Raw genomic sequence first — 20,199 nt, 5'->3', positions numbered from 1 at the left:
TAGTTCTTAATAGAAGGCATCTGCACTATACTCAAATAACATTCCCAAAAAAAAAAATTTTGTGGATCATCAGTAGAAATACAATTTTTAGAGTAAATCAAAACAAACCTTGGTTAATATTCTAGGTTGCAGTTTGTCTCTTCAACTGAGAAAATACTGTAATTACTTCATTTGCAAATAAATTTAAAAAAATCATAAAAGGTGTCGGATATGGAATCTAATAAATCTGGATTTGAATTGATTGCTTCATTATTAGAGTTATTTAAATGTTATTACGATGTTTTAATTCATTAATATTTACTGGACCCCAAACTTTTGTTATCATTCTGTATACTTTGCCCATACATTCTGAGTAGTTAACAAATTTGAGTATTATAGCTGGTGTTGATAAGTGAGGCTTTTGAGTAGATTTTTGCTTTTTAATTAAATCATACACAGATACTAAAATAATGCCCACCAAAACATTTTTCATTTTGTTTTTTTTTTTGCAAACAACCTCATGAATTTTTAGGTACCAAAAGCAAAGCAAGAAATAGTTTATATTAAGAATAATGTAAACTGGTAGATTAGTATATTAAGCCCAGTTCATACAAGATTATTTATAAGGCCAACTAACTGATGATACTTCTTAAGAAATCAACATTTAATAAAATTAAACAATTTTTACCAAATGATGAATGATAATTATTAAAATTTCTGGAAATTGGCTCAAATATAACATGTGTGTACATGCGCACACACACATATGCACACACACATATACACATATATATATATATATACTATATATAAATAAGTTTTATATATTTATATAAAACTGCTGTAGTATTGAGACCATTCAACTCTGTATACTTCAATCTGATTAAACCACTTTCATGACTGTTGTCTAAGAAAGTTTAACAATATTATTACCATTTTCTGTAATTATGCAATATTTCCTAACAAATCTAAGATATAAATGCTTCAAAAATTTTAATTTTCCTTTTTAAAAGAGTGGGGGTGTTTAAACCCCCACACACAAAACACTACAAATTTTATCAATACTTTTATATCTAATTTTTTTATATCTAAATTTCTAATTTACAACTTAAAATTGTAACATTTCACTGACCTATGTAATGGAGTGATAGCATCATGTTTTTCTTTGCTAGGTTCATTTATGAATTTAACCTATTTTTTGAAGTAAAAAGGTGATTATAATTATCTTTTATTAAAAAATAGGAAAATAATACTTGGGGAAAAAACTGGATATTAGTGAAAAAAATACAATTTAATTTAATTCAAATTAAAAATAACAAACAAAAACAAAGTAGTAACTGTTAATATTGTATAAACAGTAATAATACTGAAAAATATCCTGTTATCATACAGGGACATACAATTTTTAGATTTCTTTCCATTTCAGAATAATATATTTTATACAATTTACAAGTCTTCTCCAATTTTCTACTACTAGTATAATTAACAAATTCTAACCTATTTTCTAGTAATATACAAATTATTTCATCTAACATTGACAAGAAAAAGAATAATATATTTGATTTGTATTTTTTATTTACATTGTTTGCAGTGGATGTTATAATAATAAATATCATAAGTCAAATACAAATAAATAAAACTACAATAGCTAATATCCTAATGAACATCACAGTTTATTATTTTTTATATTTTAAGTGCAGGGCAATAATCTTATTATAAATTGAGCAAACCTTTTTACAGCATTCAGAACTCATATATAAATAGCAAGGAACTTCAATAGTTTTTCATTTCTATAAAAAAATCATTATTATTAACTTTTAATTATTAATTCGATCCATAACAATTTTGAGTACAAGATTACTGGATTTTATCTACAGCGATTAATAAAGTAATAATTTCAATAATAATGAATATAAAAGTATTAAAAAAAAGTGATAGTTGAGTATTGTAAAGCCTTAAGCAAACATTTGTGACAACAACAATGATAATTGACTTCCAACTTCCAACATTGAAACTTCCTTCTGTCACTTTTACAAAAAAACCTCTTTAAAAAAGCTTGTGTCTAAGATTGAAGAAGATAATTACAAGTGTTTAACATTTATAGAAATTAGTTACATTAGTCATAATCTAAATTACTGTCAATTTGTGCTTTAATGTTTAATGCATTAAAGCTCCTTCTTTTTAAATTTTCTTTGAATAACTTTTTAACTATCCATTTCAATATTTAGATTTATTACACTGTTATCCAATCAGGAATGATCACTGCATCATATTTTTTACCTTTTATATTATAAATAATAATAATTTTAATTGAAAAGAGAAGTTGTGCAACATCACAGGTTCCGTTTTACCTATAAAATTAATCTAAAAACACTTTCAAACAGTCCTGTATGACCACAATAATTCTCATCTGTTTATTTTCCTTCATGTTAGGTATTATTTGTGTATGACTACTGTTCTTTGGCACAAGTTTTAATATATCTTACATAAAGAGATGCAGCTTTTTGACCACAATGTTACTTTGATCACTTTCTTTGGCTTGTCTGTTTAAAAAAAATACTGACTGTATGAGTTAATTTAATGAATAAATAAATAAATAATATATGTTGGTGTACCATAAAACTGTAACAAGTGGAATAAGTTAGGTTTTGACTTTTTTAAAAAAAAGAAATAAATTTAATCAAAATAAATGACTTTAAAATACTTCACAAGAAGTGTTTGGCATTCATCTTACTTGTAGGTGAAACTCCTTAGCAAAATTTGAACTTGTTAGATCAAAGGGGTTGGAAAATAGCATGATGATGATGAGTTTACATTGTACATTAAAAAAACCATACAAAAACACGTGCTTGGTTAAAGTTTTTAAATCTAAATAGAAATCTGACTAAATTATATCTGTAAACAAGAATATTTAAACATGAATGTAACTATTTTATAAACTCTTATAATTCTTGAAAATTTACAATATATTAAAAATTACAGCTGTTCAGTAATTTAACATTTTATTTAAAGAACATAATAATTAATTATTGCTGTAAAAAAAAATATAATTTTACTAATGGTTATAACATAAATCATGTATTTTTTAACATATTTTTATTTTTTCAATTAATTTATCATAATATATAAGATGAATAAAAAGAAACAGAGCATTAATGTATTATTTTTTTAATACAATCAACTTAGTAAAACTTTTTCTTAAAGAATATTTTTTACACTGATCATCTCTTTGTTTATGCCAACAGATTATCTAATGAACAACCTCTACAAGCAAAGAATTACAAATTACTTTCAAAATATAAAATATTTATAAATGTTGTACAAATTAATAGAAACGTTTGATCTGAATTACAATAAAGAAAAAGGAGAATAATAATAGGCTATTTGAAATATCTTAATTCATGATGTGCTAGTGGAATGAACTTATTTACAAAATATGCATTAAAATTAGGAGTAAGAACTTTAAGTATTAAATGTACAAAAAATTTATAACATCATATGCATACATATATGTAAGTCATACGAATTATAATTAACAAATAATTATGATGATAAATAATTAATTTAAATAAATAACTAAATATAAATTTAAATCAAACCATTCTGATAACTTTCAAAGAGGTATGTGGTAAATTGTTTGTTTGTGGTATGTCTTTAATATTTCTGCATTCTTCAGTAATATTCAAATTTAATAAGTGTGCTGCAAATCTACGCCTGCATATACTAAAGAACCACACAGCTACTGTCACTAACATGAGAAATGCTAATCCAGTAACTGATGCTAATACAGCTCGTAATGGTCTCCTCCAATCCATAATACTGTAGATATAAACTTTTCCTTTCCTGAAAAAAAGGAAAAGCTTTGACAATAGCATATGCTCAATACAAATGTGTCTCTATTTAGCAGTTATATAAAAATTGTGTTATTAAAAGTTATTTCAAATAGACTGTTTGTTTTTATTATCTGTCTTAAGCTATTTCACTTTGCAAAAAAGGATTATTCTGCTCACTGACATCAGTCAAAAATAATACTAAAATTATTATTATTAATAATAAAATAATTAATAATTTATTAAAATAGTATATTATTATTATTAATAATAATAATTAGCTACCATTTTTTGAAATCTAGGCAGTGTTAATTAAACAAAATTTTGGGGAATAATTTTAAAATTCTTGTAGTATATTCGTGGTTTCAAAGAAATAAATTACAATAACAATTGAGGAATGTTACTTCAGTTTCCATACAGAATTTCATGTATTAATAATTCTGAAAATTTGTCAATGTTAAACTGTAAAAAAAATAGCTCCAATAAGTAAAAAACACTGTGGCAAGAGCTATATCTCTATTTTAATATCAATAAGTGAGTTACTCTAGATAACAACTAACCAGTTATTAAGTGAGTTTATTTTAAACTCGCTATTAAGATAATGTACCATTGGAGAGATGTTATTGTAAAAGTTAATAGAGTATAACTAAACTAATTCCTCAGTTGTTTCTGTAGCATAAATTACTACTTAGTTGTAAAATGTATAAAATAAACAGGACATGAAAACTATTACGTTCCTTCAATACTAGTTATTCATTTCTTCAAGTACTATAAGAAATATTTTATTACATCAAGCTATTTCATTATTGGTCTGCCATTGTTTCCTGGGACATCTGAGACTACAGTGACGTTAAGATTTACACGCTAGAAACTTCATAGGAAAGCCTTTCTTCACTCATTCTCAGCACAAATTTTTTCATTTTTTTTTTATACTACATAATTTAACAGTATCAAGTTGAGATTTTCTTTCTATAATTTTCTGATTAAAGTTAAACATGCTTTTCTTAAAACTTGAAATTAAAAAATATACATATATATTTTTTTATTGCTTACTAACTGAAATTAATAATCATCACTGGATGCCAGAATGTGAAATAAAAACTCTGTTAAAGACAGTTGCTTATGAGTTATAAATTAGAGATACCTGTAAATAACAACTGATTATCTCTTATAACTTACTTTTTATGAATAAAATTTACCTGTCAGTTCCTCCAGCTAAATAATACAAAGCATTAAATACTATATAACATGATGCAAAGCTCAATGCCCAGTAACTGTGTATCAGCTTCGTGGGATGGGCGACCATGGATAAGTCTATTAACATTAGTACAGTGTTAAATAAATGTACAGTTAGATTCACCATATCCAGTTTGTTTTCCACTGAAAAAGATAAAATAAAACCATAATCAAATTCCCCATTTTACTTTTAGAAAACAAAATTCTTCATACAGCTATGCACTTGTTTGCATAGTGCAAACAAACAGTGTATAAAACACACACACACACACACACACACACACACACACACACACACGCACGCACGCACACATGCACCCACACATACTTATTAAACAATAGTTTCTCTGCTGCAATAATTCTGTAACAAACACCGAGTCAGAAGTAGATTTATGCTTTATTTATCTAATATCCTTTTTTTTTTTAAAATTCAGCTTAAAAAATTATAAAATATATAAAAGATAAATATAGATTCTTCTACCATAAAATTATTTACTTTTTAAATTTACTTTATTGAGTGAAGCCAACATACAGTAAATCAATACACCATAAAATAAATACAATTTACAAGTTCAGTTATTAAAGTCATAAAGGATTAGCAAAATATTGAAACATATATATATATATATATATATATCACCATTTTCCAAAAAACTTAATTTGGTGGACCAAAATTTTGTGTGAAAATTCTAAATCTCAGCAATATGTATGAATAATGATTGTATTCTAGGAGCTGATTTCAGTCCACCTTCTCCATCGATGTAAAATATTGTTACTTTGTCGTTTAACTTACTTTTGGGTACACGAGAGTTTTAGTTTATAACATGCTGATTGTTTTTCCTGTCTGGTAATGTTTCCAATGTATGTGTAATTCCATGATGCGATTAAAGAACATAAATATTTACACACGCATACATAAATGAATTAAATTTGACACATTACATTGTTGTGCCATCTATTGATGAAATCAAAAACTTAAAAATCTTAGATAATTTATAATGGATTTAATTTTAATATGTCATTAAAATGTTTTTGTTTTAGTTAATTGAATCTCTAGTAATACTACATGATTTAATTTATTGAATTTAATTTCTATATTTAATATAGAAAATATTATTCTTACTAGTTAGTCAGGGCTCACTTTGCTCCTAATGGTTCTAACTGTTACCCGACAAACACCACCACAAGGTGACTGTACTCGTTTCTTATTTATTTATTTAATTTTTTTTAAGCCACTATGACATACACCATCGCATCTTTAAAGTTACATTTTTCGATAAATGAAAAATATATAGAAAACAACTAAGACCTTTTTTGTACAAAATTTAATTTCAAATACAGCAAGCGATCTCTGAATTTGAATTGACCCATGGTTTGGCCATAGTAAGGGTGAATATATACCCACCAGGCTGGTCCAGTGGTTAACTTGTCTTCGCAAATTAGTTTTTTAATAGATGCTTTTTGAAGTTGATGATTCTAAGGTTCAACTCTAGTAAAAGTTGGTATGGATTTGAATATTAGATTGTGAACACAGTGTTCTTTGGTGGGTGGGTTTTAATTATCCACAAGTCTCAGGAATGGTCGGCCTTTTTTTGATCAAGACTACACATTTATCCATTTACACATTTGTACAATTACATTATACTAATAAGTCGCTTATGACTAACTGTTGATGTGGCTATAAATAATAGAAATAATAAAAAAAATGCTGAATATCGGCAAAGAACATAATCCGATTGTTACCGCAACCATTAAAACAACCAGCCACCTTTTGAAACGGTGAAACATTTTATAACAGCAATAGCTCTGTGTTCTTTCCAGGTATAAAAACTATGTTCATGCAAAATTTCAGCTCAATTGGTTAAGTAATTTTTGCATGAAAGAATAACAGACTCACAGACACTACTAGATTGGACCTCTATATATATATATATATATATATATATATATACAGAGAGAGAGAGAGAGAGAGAGAGATCCAAAAAAATATACTCACTGTTTGCTACTCCATATCTCGTGACAAATTTGATTTGATGTGACAATTTTTGGCACTGAGAGAGGGTTATGGTATGTATTTGAAATGACCACCAGCAGCTTCTACACAACATCCATGGCGTTGAACTGCACACCGAACTACGGCTGTTAGTGTATCTGGCATAATGGCAGCACATGACTCTACGATTTTTTCATGTAGCTCGTCTATTGTTGCTGGTTTTTGTTGATACATGTCATTCTTGACGGTCCCCCAGAGGTTTCAAATTAGGAGACTGAGGAGATCAGGTTAAATACATACGCGGAATGTTTATTCCTTGAATATCTCTTATAGGGACGATCAGAAAGTAAATTACACCTCCTCTATGAAATAAACACATATTTATAAGACAATTTTTTTTTTATTGAACAAAAATTACATATTTTTATCTACTTTTCGATATAATCACCAAGTTTTTCTAAACACTTTTCCTACCTTGTGACGAGTTTTTCAATTCCACTATCATAAAAATTTTGTCCAATTTCCTTCAACCATTTAAGGACTGCTTCCTTCAGTTCAGTATCATTAGCGAAATGCTCTCTCACAGGTCTCGCTTGAGAGGACCAAACAAGTGGTAGTTGCAGGGTGCTAAGTCAGTGCTGTAAGGTGGATGAGACCACACTTCCCACTTGAATTTTTGCAGTAACTCCTTTGTCACATGAGCTGAATGAGGAGTAGCATTGTTGTGAAGAAAAATAACCCCATCGCTCAATCTTGTGGGTCTTAGATCTTTAATGGCTTCATGCAATTTTTTTAGTCTCACCGCAAGATTTGACATTGATTGTTGTTACTTTGGGTATAAATTCACTGTAAGCAACTCCCTCAGAATCGAAAAAGACTATAGCATAACATTCGAACATATTGGGATGTTTTCACTTTTTCTGGCTGTGGCAAAAATTAAAAAACAATCAGCTCTAAGTTGTTCAAGTTGATTACCCAACAACCATTCATGTGGTGTTTGTTTACTCTCAGGAGTGTAATGAAGCACCCAGCTGTATCACGTATGATGATTTGTTTCAAAAATTGTGGACATGTCCTGGAATAACATTGAAGAAAAGAGAGCAGATGCAAAATGTTGATGTTTGTTGTTGTCGGTCAACAGATGTGGCACCCATCGTGCACACATCTTACGGTTGCCAAGCTGATAGTGAATAATCACAATGCACGATGGGTGCCACATCTGTTGACCGACAACCACAAACATCAATATTTTGCATCTATGATAACTAATGTTCACACGCTATCATAACTAACGTTAAGTTCACTTGCAATCTCTCTAATTGTAATGCACCAGTTACTTAAGATCATTTCATTCATGTGTTCAGCGTTACCCATCATGTTTGCAGTTGAAGGACGCCCAGCACTGTGTGTGTTCATCACTCACATTTGTTCTTCTATCTCTGAATATTTGGCACCATTTTGTGATTATGGGGCATGACATTGCATCCTTACCATATACCTCAACAATTTGGCGATGAATTTCACAAACGATTATATTTTTCTGCCCACAGAGATCGAACTACTGAACGCACTTCTATACCGGACAAAACCTCTAGAGGACACGCCATATTGACAACACTACACACATACTGATTGTTGTACAGAACTGCTGCTGGGGGAGCGTGAAGACAACAACACAACCAGTGGTGCCACCATAAGACATTAATATATTTCTTTCAGTTCAAGAACATAGCAAGGGTGTAACTTATTTTTTGATTCACCTTTCATATCATCAAATTATCTTTTTAAGTTCAAAAAACTTCAGTTTCCCCATAAAGCTGTGTTTTATCATGACAATCAACTAATCCTGGGGCAAACCCCTAAGGTGGTGGGATGGTCTACAGAAAGATTGCTACTCTCATGTACAGTTTTATGCTGCCTGTTCCAGAGTGAGCTCACCTCATTCTCTGGTCATTCTTGCCCCTGAAGAATACTTGCCTAAAAGAACACATCTTCTGCAAATGTTAAACGAAGCATACGAACATTCCCAGGATGTAGTCAATCACTAGAAATAATTGACAAGACCAAAATCCTCACAAAAGGAAATAGACTGATTTGACAATATGTCCATTAAAACATCAACCTTTAAATCATGGCAAAATTTTATCAAAAATATAATGTTTCTTTTGAAAACTTATTCTAGGTATAAATCCAAAATCCACGCAAGCGAAATTATGCACAACAGCTACTAAGTATATTAACAATACACTACATATTAAAAAATTATAATTATGGTTGTCTATGGAATAAATACATTTTATTATTATCAATTGATCCTTTAAGATTTTCCTTAACTTTTCCCCAGTCATGAAAAAAATGTTGATTGAAGTTGGTAACACTGTTGAAATAATTTATAAAAAAAATTTCTTACTTGTTCAGCTCTTCATACTAAGAACAAATTTTATTCCTAAAAACTGATATTTACAATAAAGAAACATAAGAAACAATGTTTACGACAAAAAGTTTTAATGACAAGAATGTTTAGTAAGTAATGTTTAAATCATTTTTCGCATTAGTGGTTCTTAAATAATATTTAATATATGTACATCATCTTCTGTTATCTAATTAATTAACTTTTTAAAAAATCAGAATTAAATCTATTTCAAGGTCATTTATAATGAATTTTAATTTAATTAATTCCTCATATTACCCTTCTTTTTTTTACCCTCATTTATCTATTTATTGCAATACAGTATTTTTATAATTCACAAAAACTATTTGCATATTATTTTTCCTATCTTTAAATCAAATTTTTACTCAACTTTTATAACATAATTTTGTTATATGTGGTAAAATAATAAATTTCATTGTAATATTAAAATGGTGGGGCTTTTATATTTTTGGACAGTTTACAACTCTTGTCTTCTATACTATACTAAAGAAAGGAATTAAATATTTAGGTTTAAATAGCTTAGATTTAATTACGATAATGATAGAAAACGATAATGACAGAAATATTTTACTACAATCAGTTATTTGTCACTGAAGAAATCTGGTCCTCATACATCTAACTACTGTTCAATAACATCTGGTTGCTTCTCATTATGTTGTTGTGCCACTTATTTTTCTTATTTACATTTCAAACAATGTAAAAAGAAGCAGTAATTGTAAAATTATAAATTATACTGATGTCAATTCATATAATTTTTGGTGTAAAAATACTGGCTCTAAACTTACTGATTGACTGATTTATGCGATATTCAAGAAGTCTCCATATATCTTTCTTAATTTAGGGAACAAAGGTATTATAGCTGCATGCCTTGTTTGTGTAATTAGTGTAGATTTACCTTATTACATTTATGTATTAAGAGGCTAGAATGAGTTGTTAATTAAACCCAACATCAGAGTGAATAGCAGGAAGCAATAACAATGAGTCCTTAGTGCTAACATTTACTGTATATCGTTGGAGCCTGAACTATCCAACACTAGGGTGGATGTTAATCCCAGTGTATTAACATTATGTATGTTAATGTATATTTGTGTCTTGTTAGTAATTTCTAATAATTCTAATAACCAGGAGAGCAGTCATTTATTTACTGGGCCTCAGTGAAACGGTGACCCTTTTATGTACCTGAAGAACTGTCAAAGGACTCTATATTTCATCAATATATTTCCTTTTTTCTTTTTTTTTTTTTTTTAATAATTATTTATTTTTAAATATACTTAGTCTAATATAATTATATTTCTTAGGTTTTTTAAACTTTAAAATTTATTTCAGTGTATTAAATTATTTTAAAGAAGATCTTATTTAATTTAATTAAAAGTTAATTTAAATTACATCCTTATAAAATAGATATTTAATTAAAATTAAAATCAATTTTAATTAAATATCTAATTGATACATTTAATTAAATAATTTATTTTAGATGATTATCTTTACAAAAACTATTTTACATTAAAATAAAAATCTATATTAAATCAAACTCAAAAATAAAAAATTGCAAAAAATTGAATAAATAAAATAAAGTACCGTAAAAAAAATGATAAAAAAAAGGAAAAAAATAATGGATTTTTATACTTAAGCAAGATGCCTGATTAAAGGATTACTTTGATGAAGTAAATTAAGTGAACGCTCACTCATGCTAAATTGTAAAATCCAGAATTAAACTGAAACTAAAGAAATCAAAATTCTTAATGCATCACACATCCTTCTGCAAAAAGATAAGCTAAACTAAGCTTATGGGTTCATACCCCATCGATGAATAAATTCTCTTTTTAATTAAAATAAATTTATCAAAAACAATATTTATCCTAACAATAACTATAAGAATTATTATAACAATATCCTCTAACAGAATAATATTCTCATGAATATCTATAGAAATTAATTTAATTTCTTTTTTACCCCTTTTAAAAAAAATAAATAAAATAAATGAACAATCTATAAAATATTTAATTATTCAAAGAATATCATCCTCAATTATAATAACCTCAATAATTATTAATGCTATCATTAACTGCCCTATTAATGAAAGAATTTTAATAATAATGAGAATTTTAATAAAAATAGGTATAATCCCCTTCCACCTATTAGTACCAAGAATTATACAAATAATAAGATGAAATATATGTATAATAATAATAACCATACAAAACATTATTCCAACAATCATTGCAACCCAAATAACTAGCATTAAACTAATAATAATATCAATAATCATAGCACCAATCTCAGGAATGAAACAAACATCACTAAAAAAATTAATAGCATATTCTTCAATTACAAATTCACCAGTAATAATCTTTTCATTAATAATTTCAAAACAACAATTCATCCTACTATTAATAATATACACCATAATTAACCTGACCATAATAAACACATTTAAAAAAATAATATTAACTTTTTAAATCAAATTAATACTCAAACAAACTTAACAAAAATATCTCTTATAATATCATCATTATCAATAAGAGGTATACCCCCCACTACAGGATTTTTAATAAAATGAATAATTATAAAATCAACAATTTGAACAGCCCCAACAATTCCATTAATTATACTAGTATCATCAATCACGTCAACATATATATACTTAAACATAATAATCCCTACAATAACCAAATCAAACAAATAAAAAATAAAAAAAAATAATGAAAAAAGAATCAATTATCCCAATCATCTTAAACCTAATAGGAATTTCAATAATAATAATTTTTAAATTAAACTAAAACAAGTAGGATTTAAGTTAAAAAACTATTAACCTTCAAAGTTAAAATTATTATTATAAATAAGCCTTAGCAAACAAATGCACCACTATATTTGCAACATAGCATCATAATTGAATATAAGACAAAATAATGAGAGGTTAAAAACCTTAAATAAATTTACAATTTATCACCTAAATCAGCCAGCCCATTCTAAATGAATAAATGAATATTTTCAACAAATCACAAAGATATCGGAACTCTCTACTTCATTTTTGGACTCTGAGCTAAATTACTAGGAACAATGAGAAGAATAATCATCCGATTAGAATTAATACAACCAGGATCAATAATTAAAAATGACCAAATCTATAACACCATCGTAACATCACACGCATTCATTATAATCTTCTTCATGGTAATACCATTTATAATTGGAGGATTTGGAAACTGACTAGTACCTATAATAATTGGTGCACCAGACATGGCATTCCCTCGAATAAATAATATAAGATTTTGATTATTACCACCATCAATCACACTTCTAATTGCAAGATCAATTGTAGGGTCAGGATCAGGAACAGGATAACTGTTTACCCTCCTCTTTCAGCCCAAATTGCACATTCAGGACCATCAGTAGACTTAACTATCTTTTCTCTTCACATTGCAGGTCTAAGATCATTTATAGGAGCAATTAATTTCATTTCAACAACAATTAATATACGACCAAAAGGAATAACTATAGAAAAATACTCCTTTTCTGCTGATGAGTTCTAATTACAGCAGTCCTACTGCTTGTATCACTACCAGTACTAGCTGGGGCAATTACAATACTATTGACAGACCAAAACTTTAATACCTCATTCTTTGATCCTACCGGAGGGGGAGACCCAATTCTATATCAACACTTATTCTGATTCTTTGGACATCCAGAAGTGTATATCTTAATTCTACCAGGATTCGGATTAATTTCACATATCATTACTAATGAAAGAGGGAAAATAATAACATTCGGACATCTAGAAATAATTTATGCAATACTAGCTATCGGTATCTTAGGTTTTATTGTATGAGCACATCATATATTTACTGTAGGTATAGACATTGATACACGCGCATACTTCACTTCTGCAACTATAATCATTGCAGTGCCAACAGGAATTAAAATCTTTAGATGAATGGCCACAATACAAGGAATAACAAAAAAAAAATCACCCCAAATAATCTGATCTATAGGATTCGTATTCCTATTCACCATTGGAGGATTAACAGGAGTAATCCTAGCCAACTCTTCAATCGACGTCATTCTACATGATACATACTATGTTGTAGCCCACTTTCATTATGTACTATCAATAGGAGCAGTCTTCGCTATTATAGTAAGAATTATTCACTGATTCCCACTAATAACAGGTATAAGAATAAATAAAAAATGATTAAAAATTCAATTTTCAACCATATTTCTAGGAGTAAATATAACGTTCTTTCCTCAACACTTTCTAGGACTAGCAGGAATACCACGACGATATTCTGACTACCCAGACAACTACATGACATGAAATATAATCTCATCAATAGGATCACTAATTTCAGAAATATAATATTCACTAATTATCAGAATTATAATATTCATATTCATTATATGAGAAGCAATAGCATTTAAATGAATTACAATCTTCAAAAACAATAAATCATCCTCAATTGAATGATTTTCAATTACACCCCCCCCCCTGAACTCTCATTCAATGAATTACCATTAGTATCTAAACCATTCTAAGAGTGGCAGAAAATTGCCATGAACTTAAAATTCATCAATAAATAAAAAAATAATTTCCTTAGAAATATCATCATGAATAAAATTTAATATAATAAATAGAGCCAGACCAATCATAGAACAACTATTAAATTTCCACAATCATACCATAATAATTTTATTATCTATTACAGTAACAGTAACAATTATAATAATAACAATAACAAAAAATAAATTATCAAATAACATATTAACAGAAAATCAAATAATAGAAACAATCTGAACAACAATGCTAGCAATCATTTTAATCTTCATCGCTATCCCATCAATTAAAATTTTATACCTAATAGAAGAAGTAATCAAGCTATCAATTATTATTAAAACAAAAAAGGTTGCCCAAAAATCCAAACTAGCAGCTGAAGCTACATTGAGTAGAGCCAGACTTCCTATTTCTCATAAAACTCTATGTAATCTAAAATACTTTGCATTAGTAAAAGAAAAAGAACATCAAATAATTTTTAAACACCAGTGTAATCTTTATAAGATTAATCGTAGTAAAATTCATTTAATGTATGTTTATGTAATAAGTAATATTACTTAAAATTTAACATGTAAATTTATAGTCAAATCATTTTGGATAAAAAAAATATAGAATACCTGACATGTGAGTTTGGATAATAATTTTAAAAATCAGCTTAATATACCCAGAATTAGCCTGTTCCAGTTCTTTATATTAGAATATTTGCTTAAGAAGTAAATAAAACAATAAGATATGTATCTGTCACTTATATTTTCATAAAATGTGGGAAATCTTTTCTCTCTTTTTTTATACAAGTATGAGTTATAAATCTTTGAGATTTATAACTCTGACAAAACAGCTCTTGTTTTACAAGAGCATACATAGTCAATGTATGTTAAAATAAAAAATCTTATCTTTACCCTCATCTAAGTTCAGATTATAAATGATTATTTAGGTAATAGTGCACCGTTAAAAAATGTTACTTATAACCTATATATATGGTTGGCGTCTCAAAATGATTTTTTAATGATTCTTTTTATCTTTCCTCCATTTCTCTTTTTTACATTATATTTTGTTATAGCAGTAATAATTTAACTATTTTTTAATATAAATTAGAATTATGAATCCAAACAGAAAATGATCTATGGTGAGTGAAAGACATCACTTCATATTTAAGTTCTTACATATATTTCATATTTGTGAATTTGTATAATACATATTTTTGTGAACTTTCTAATGCATACCATTAAGTTACTAACCTTGTAATCAATTAAATAATAAATAAATTTTTTTTACAAATATCCTGAGCAGGATTAATGCAAAAACTGTCATAAGGTCCTGTAATAAATAGGTAGTTAATATTTAAATCTGCTTCCAGTAAACTGATACTGTAAGATAAGAGGGAAAAACAGTGTACAAAATAACTTATAAAAAGTAAGATATGACAAACCCAAGTAGGAATATAAAACACATTATATTTTTACATAGTGCTATTAAAAATTTTCAGAAATTTATTTATTACTGATAAGTTTCTTAATTAACATTTAATTATTTTAATTAATATAAAGAAAAAGAAAACTAACCTGGATTATATACTGCTGTCCAGTATATTGAAGTTATGCCAATAGCACCAACAACAGATATTGAGTGTAATACCCAGTAAACACTATAGCTTGTTTTCATTTTCAAAAGTTCTCCAGTTTTATCTGCAAAAAATTCTTATAGATACCACTTTTGTACAGATATAGAATTATTTAACCAATTATACAAGTTATTTGTTTCTTAAAGAGTGAATTCAATTCAATTCTAAAACTTTCTGTTTATCATTATTCATTTCTACACATTCTAAATTAAATTTAGATTTTATCTCATCCACAGACATCTCATTAAACTTATTACTTTTCATTTACTGAAAACTAATAAGATATTCCCACATCTTTAAACAACAATATATAATGTACAGGTGTATCATGAAGTTCTCCTGGGACTTTTGTAACCTATTCTATTGATTAAAATACAAACATATGTCTTAAAATGTTTTGTTTGCAAATTACGGCTAGTGAAAGATTTCACTAGGATTTCCAGCTACCCCGTGAAATGAAGTCGTAATAAACTTTTTAGGATGTTAATTAAGGAGTAAAATTAGTGATTTTTTATGGTGTTTGACCTGACAAATCAAATAAAATAGATCCCAGAGCTGTGTCTGCAGTAGATTTTGCAAAATCTGTGGTGAAAACCAATAAATTGGGGTAAAAATACCTGTTTTTTATGTTTGATGTACAATAACTTTGTTAAATGGGTAATAAACATAAAAATTTTAAAATCACTTGTAGAGAATTTAAATTCTCTACAAAATGGTGTAAGATAAATTGAATAAAATAAAGAAAAACTAGAAAAATTCAAATTCTATTTAGAAACAGTACATTATTGCATTTGTCACAAAAGTACTAATTTAATATAAACAAAAACCAAACCAGAACGTTTTTCAACATTTATTGGTAGTGAAATACTGTCCATAACTTCATTAAAGAAGATGCTTGTTAATTATGTTCTTTGGAAGAAAAAAATTCCACCATTTCCAAAGTTAAGCTTTTAATATTTAACATGAATATTTACAAAAATATCTTTTGATAAAAAAAGATGAAATATAAGAGAAATGTACAAAAATAACAGAATTAAAAAAAGTCTAGTCTAAGAGAATATTAATCGTGACTGAAGTTAATGGAGAGTTTTACTCAGTGCTTAATAAGAAGAATGTTAGCATATTAGGGAATAAATGTGTTGTCTTCTGATCTATTGAAGTATTACAACATTGCAAAATGTATTATTTATTTTAGGTGAAATACATGACCCTCAGTAAAATAACAAACAAACAAATAAGCAACATTTTTGCTTATTTTCATAAGCAATAATAATATTGAGATCTAATTCCATAAATTAGAATAATTCCTAATTTTATAATGCCTTGTGTTCAAAAAGTTTCTATACTTCTATACATCTTTCATGAGCAGTGCAACGATTCCTAACATTGACTTACCTTATAATAGCTGTTGGAAATGTCCTCATGGACATTCACCAAATATGCAAGCATTTTTTTTCTTGAAGACTGTAATGAGTTGTTCATATGGAATATTCTTGGTGAAATTATGAATAGCAGTTTGAAATACCTGGATGCTGGGTTATCTCAATAAATGTTACTTAATACATAAGCCCAGAAGTAAGAATTTGGTGAGCTTAAGTTTGAAGAATGAGGTGGCTATAAACCCTTGGAAGTGATTTAATCTCTGAAAACCTCTAGCAATAAATTCATAGACTCCAGTTTTTCTTCCTGCAGTGCTGATGGTCTTTCCTTTTGCACTTAGTTCTTTTTCTTTACCAATCCAGTTTAAAGTTCTAGATTAGTGTTATTACACTATGTTGATTAGGAACTTGGAATTAATGAAAAACTAGTCTTTCACTGTCTGTGTGTATTCGTCATGCTCATGAAAGATGTATTCAACAAGAAATACTCACTATTCTAAAGTTAACATCATTCTGAGCACACATGGAAAGAGATAGTCTGAATTGTTCAAAGGCAACATACAACAATGAACAGCAAAGAACCAGATACTCTGAAGATCACCAGCTTGAATAACTCCCACAAACCGCACACAATAAAGAATTACCAAGCTTTGCAGAAAACATTGCTTGCAGAGAATGAAATACAATCCCTCATCTATAATCATTTTATATTGGGGTACCTTTTGAATCCACTGTACTTTTATCCTGAGAAAGATATGCCCTAAATTTATGCAATCCTGGAAAGGTTAGAAGAAATGTGTCAACTAGGAGAGTGTAAAATTTGCAGTTTTATTGTTTATGAATGACCCATTTGAAAATAGGACATTAAGATAGATTTTTGTTATATCATCAATTCTACACTATCAACACAGTTTTATATTTCCCTTAGTCACAGACTTCTAGGCTAAGTTATATTACGAAAACTCAAGTCTGTTTTCTTGTCTACTATCTGAAAAAAAATTAATTTGTTACAGTGTATATTTGAATACAGGTCTTATTTGTAGTGTTAATAATACTGAAATTGATAATTCTTATTTATATACCTATAGGTACCTATTTTTTTACCTTTATGTGCTTATTTATACTTTGTGAGATATTTACACACCTTTCCTGCACCCTTCACACCACCATTATAAGGTTTGGATACAGCCATGTTACAAAACTTATTTCATTATTCAATTTTATAATTATGTAAATAATTTTTTTAATTTACTTAAAAAGAAATTACCTTGAACACCCCTAGAAGAGTTGTAATACTGTGTTACGTGATAAGCTGCCATAATAGCTTGTATTGTACAAACAGTGTAACCCCAATTTGTTAGGTATACTGGCCATTTTAAGTATGTGATTCCAGATGTTTCTCTTCCAATGTCTAATAATGATGCTAGTAAACCACAGCAAAATATTAAGGCAAATATCCATCTATAAACCATGTAAAAAAAATTTGCTCCTTCATCTCTCTGCCACTATAAAAAACAAAAAAGTTTCAAAAATATGATTTCTTTTCAGTAAAAAAATTAATTTTTTCAGTATGATATTCAGTAAAAAATTATTTAGAATTTTTATTGAATGTCTAAATTACAATTGCTACATAAAAATTAATATTATTTTGTGGAATATTTATTTAGAATACAGTTATTAGTAATACAAATTGACTGATGTAAAATACATTATAGCAGGACGGTTTTCAAAATTTTTAATTATCTTTCACATTAAAAAACAATGTAATTTTTCAATTCTAGTTTAAAACATGTTTCCATGTAAAGTTTAGAAATATAAATTACATCGATGAAGCCATTCTTTAAGTTTAAAGACATTCTTTAAACTTCTGTTTATTTGGTTTCCTTGCTGCTAAACATATATACAATAAAATTTAAGCTGTATTTCAAAAGCAAACAACACAAACATCTCAAGCTGAGTTGAAGAAACACTTCAGCTTGCCATTTTCATATTACCACTTTTATCTGTTCGACAAAGACAAATGGTATAGCCTGAGGTTATAAAAATTACTTTGGGCAAAGAGTTTCAACTATTACAGAATATTTCTAGATAGAAATACTTTTGTTCAGATCAAGGCATAACAATATATTACTTAGATAACTTCAGGAATGGGTTGATGTACTACACCTATAATAAAAAAAGATAAAACTGCTGAAGTATTTGTCTGAATGAATCAAGAAGCATCACAGAATACACTATTAATTATAAAATAAAACAGATGTGAATAAAGTTCACATTAATTATATAACTATAAACACATGACATAATATTAAAGTAAATACTGAATATACCAAATACAAAAAAATTACTACTATAAAGTTATCACAATTCAGAAAGCATTAATGAAAATTATTTGAGAAAATCCTCAACAGAACTGCAGTTGTTATTTTTAAATTAATATTATTTAACAACTCATTGTCAGTAATACTGTTTCTGTAAAAGAAAACTTTCACAGAAAATCTTTCTTTTATGAGTACATTATCTTATATAAAGAAAATTCTTTTTGTCATATTAAATTTTTTAATTACAGGTTGTTCTGAAATTTTATATAGGGTTTAATGATATCTACTGTGTTAACAATCACTCAAAATACCAAATAAAAAAATATTAGCAAAGTTGATAAACTTCTCAGAGTTCTGCAACACTTCAGGAAGTAGTACCAGAAATTGAAGGAGTGAAGTAAGGATAAATGTTAAATTGCAAAGTTAGACTAATATGCAAATTTCCATACGCTGGGTGAAGTTTCATTACTAGCAAATGAACACCGTTTAGGTTTATTTTCTAAACAGAAAATAACTTCTATTGCAGTATAAAATTAGAGTTTAATTAATAAAAATAATTACTGAATAACTGAAAAAAACTAAATCAAAGAATGGAAATGAATGAATAGGAATTATAAGAAATTAGAAAATGGATAAAGAGTTTGTAATTGCAAGCAGCAAAGAAAGATAATTATTTTAGTTATAATAGATTTAGAGCCAATAACAATAATGCAGTTTTATATGCCAGCTTAAGTACTTATCAGCAGAAGATGAGGAAATATAGAAAATATGAAAAAGGTGAAATAAACAACTAAATATGAAAATGCTGATGGTGATTTGATAATTAGAGATTGGAGTGCCATAATAAAGGAAAAGAAGAG

At 27.6% G+C, this 20,199-nt stretch overlaps 1 protein-coding gene across 2 annotated transcripts in view; it reads right to left on the bottom strand.

Moving 5' to 3' along the window:
- Nucleotides 1-1,255: 1,255 nt before the first annotated feature.
- The window catches only part of hbt (headbutt), a 170,649-nt gene continuing 151,705 nt past the window's right edge, over nt 1,256-20,199 (bottom strand). For both annotated transcript variants that reach the window (XM_075360146.1, XM_075360145.1), the window contains 4 exons: nt 18,286-18,523; nt 15,581-15,703; nt 5,009-5,189; nt 1,256-3,822 (listed from right to left, as the gene is read on the bottom strand). In XM_075360146.1, the coding sequence (XP_075216261.1) occupies nt 3,573-3,822; nt 5,009-5,189; nt 15,581-15,703; nt 18,286-18,523 (792 nt within the window). In that variant the 3' untranslated portion in view covers nt 1,256-3,572. The remainder of the gene's footprint in view (nt 3,823-5,008; nt 5,190-15,580; nt 15,704-18,285; nt 18,524-20,199) is intronic.

Source organism: Lycorma delicatula, chromosome 3 (genome assembly GCF_047948215.1).
Source record: "Lycorma delicatula isolate Av1 chromosome 3, ASM4794821v1, whole genome shotgun sequence".
Taxonomy (NCBI): Eukaryota; Metazoa; Arthropoda; class Insecta; order Hemiptera; family Fulgoridae; genus Lycorma; species Lycorma delicatula.
This window is presented reverse-complemented; position numbering and strand designations above follow the sequence as displayed.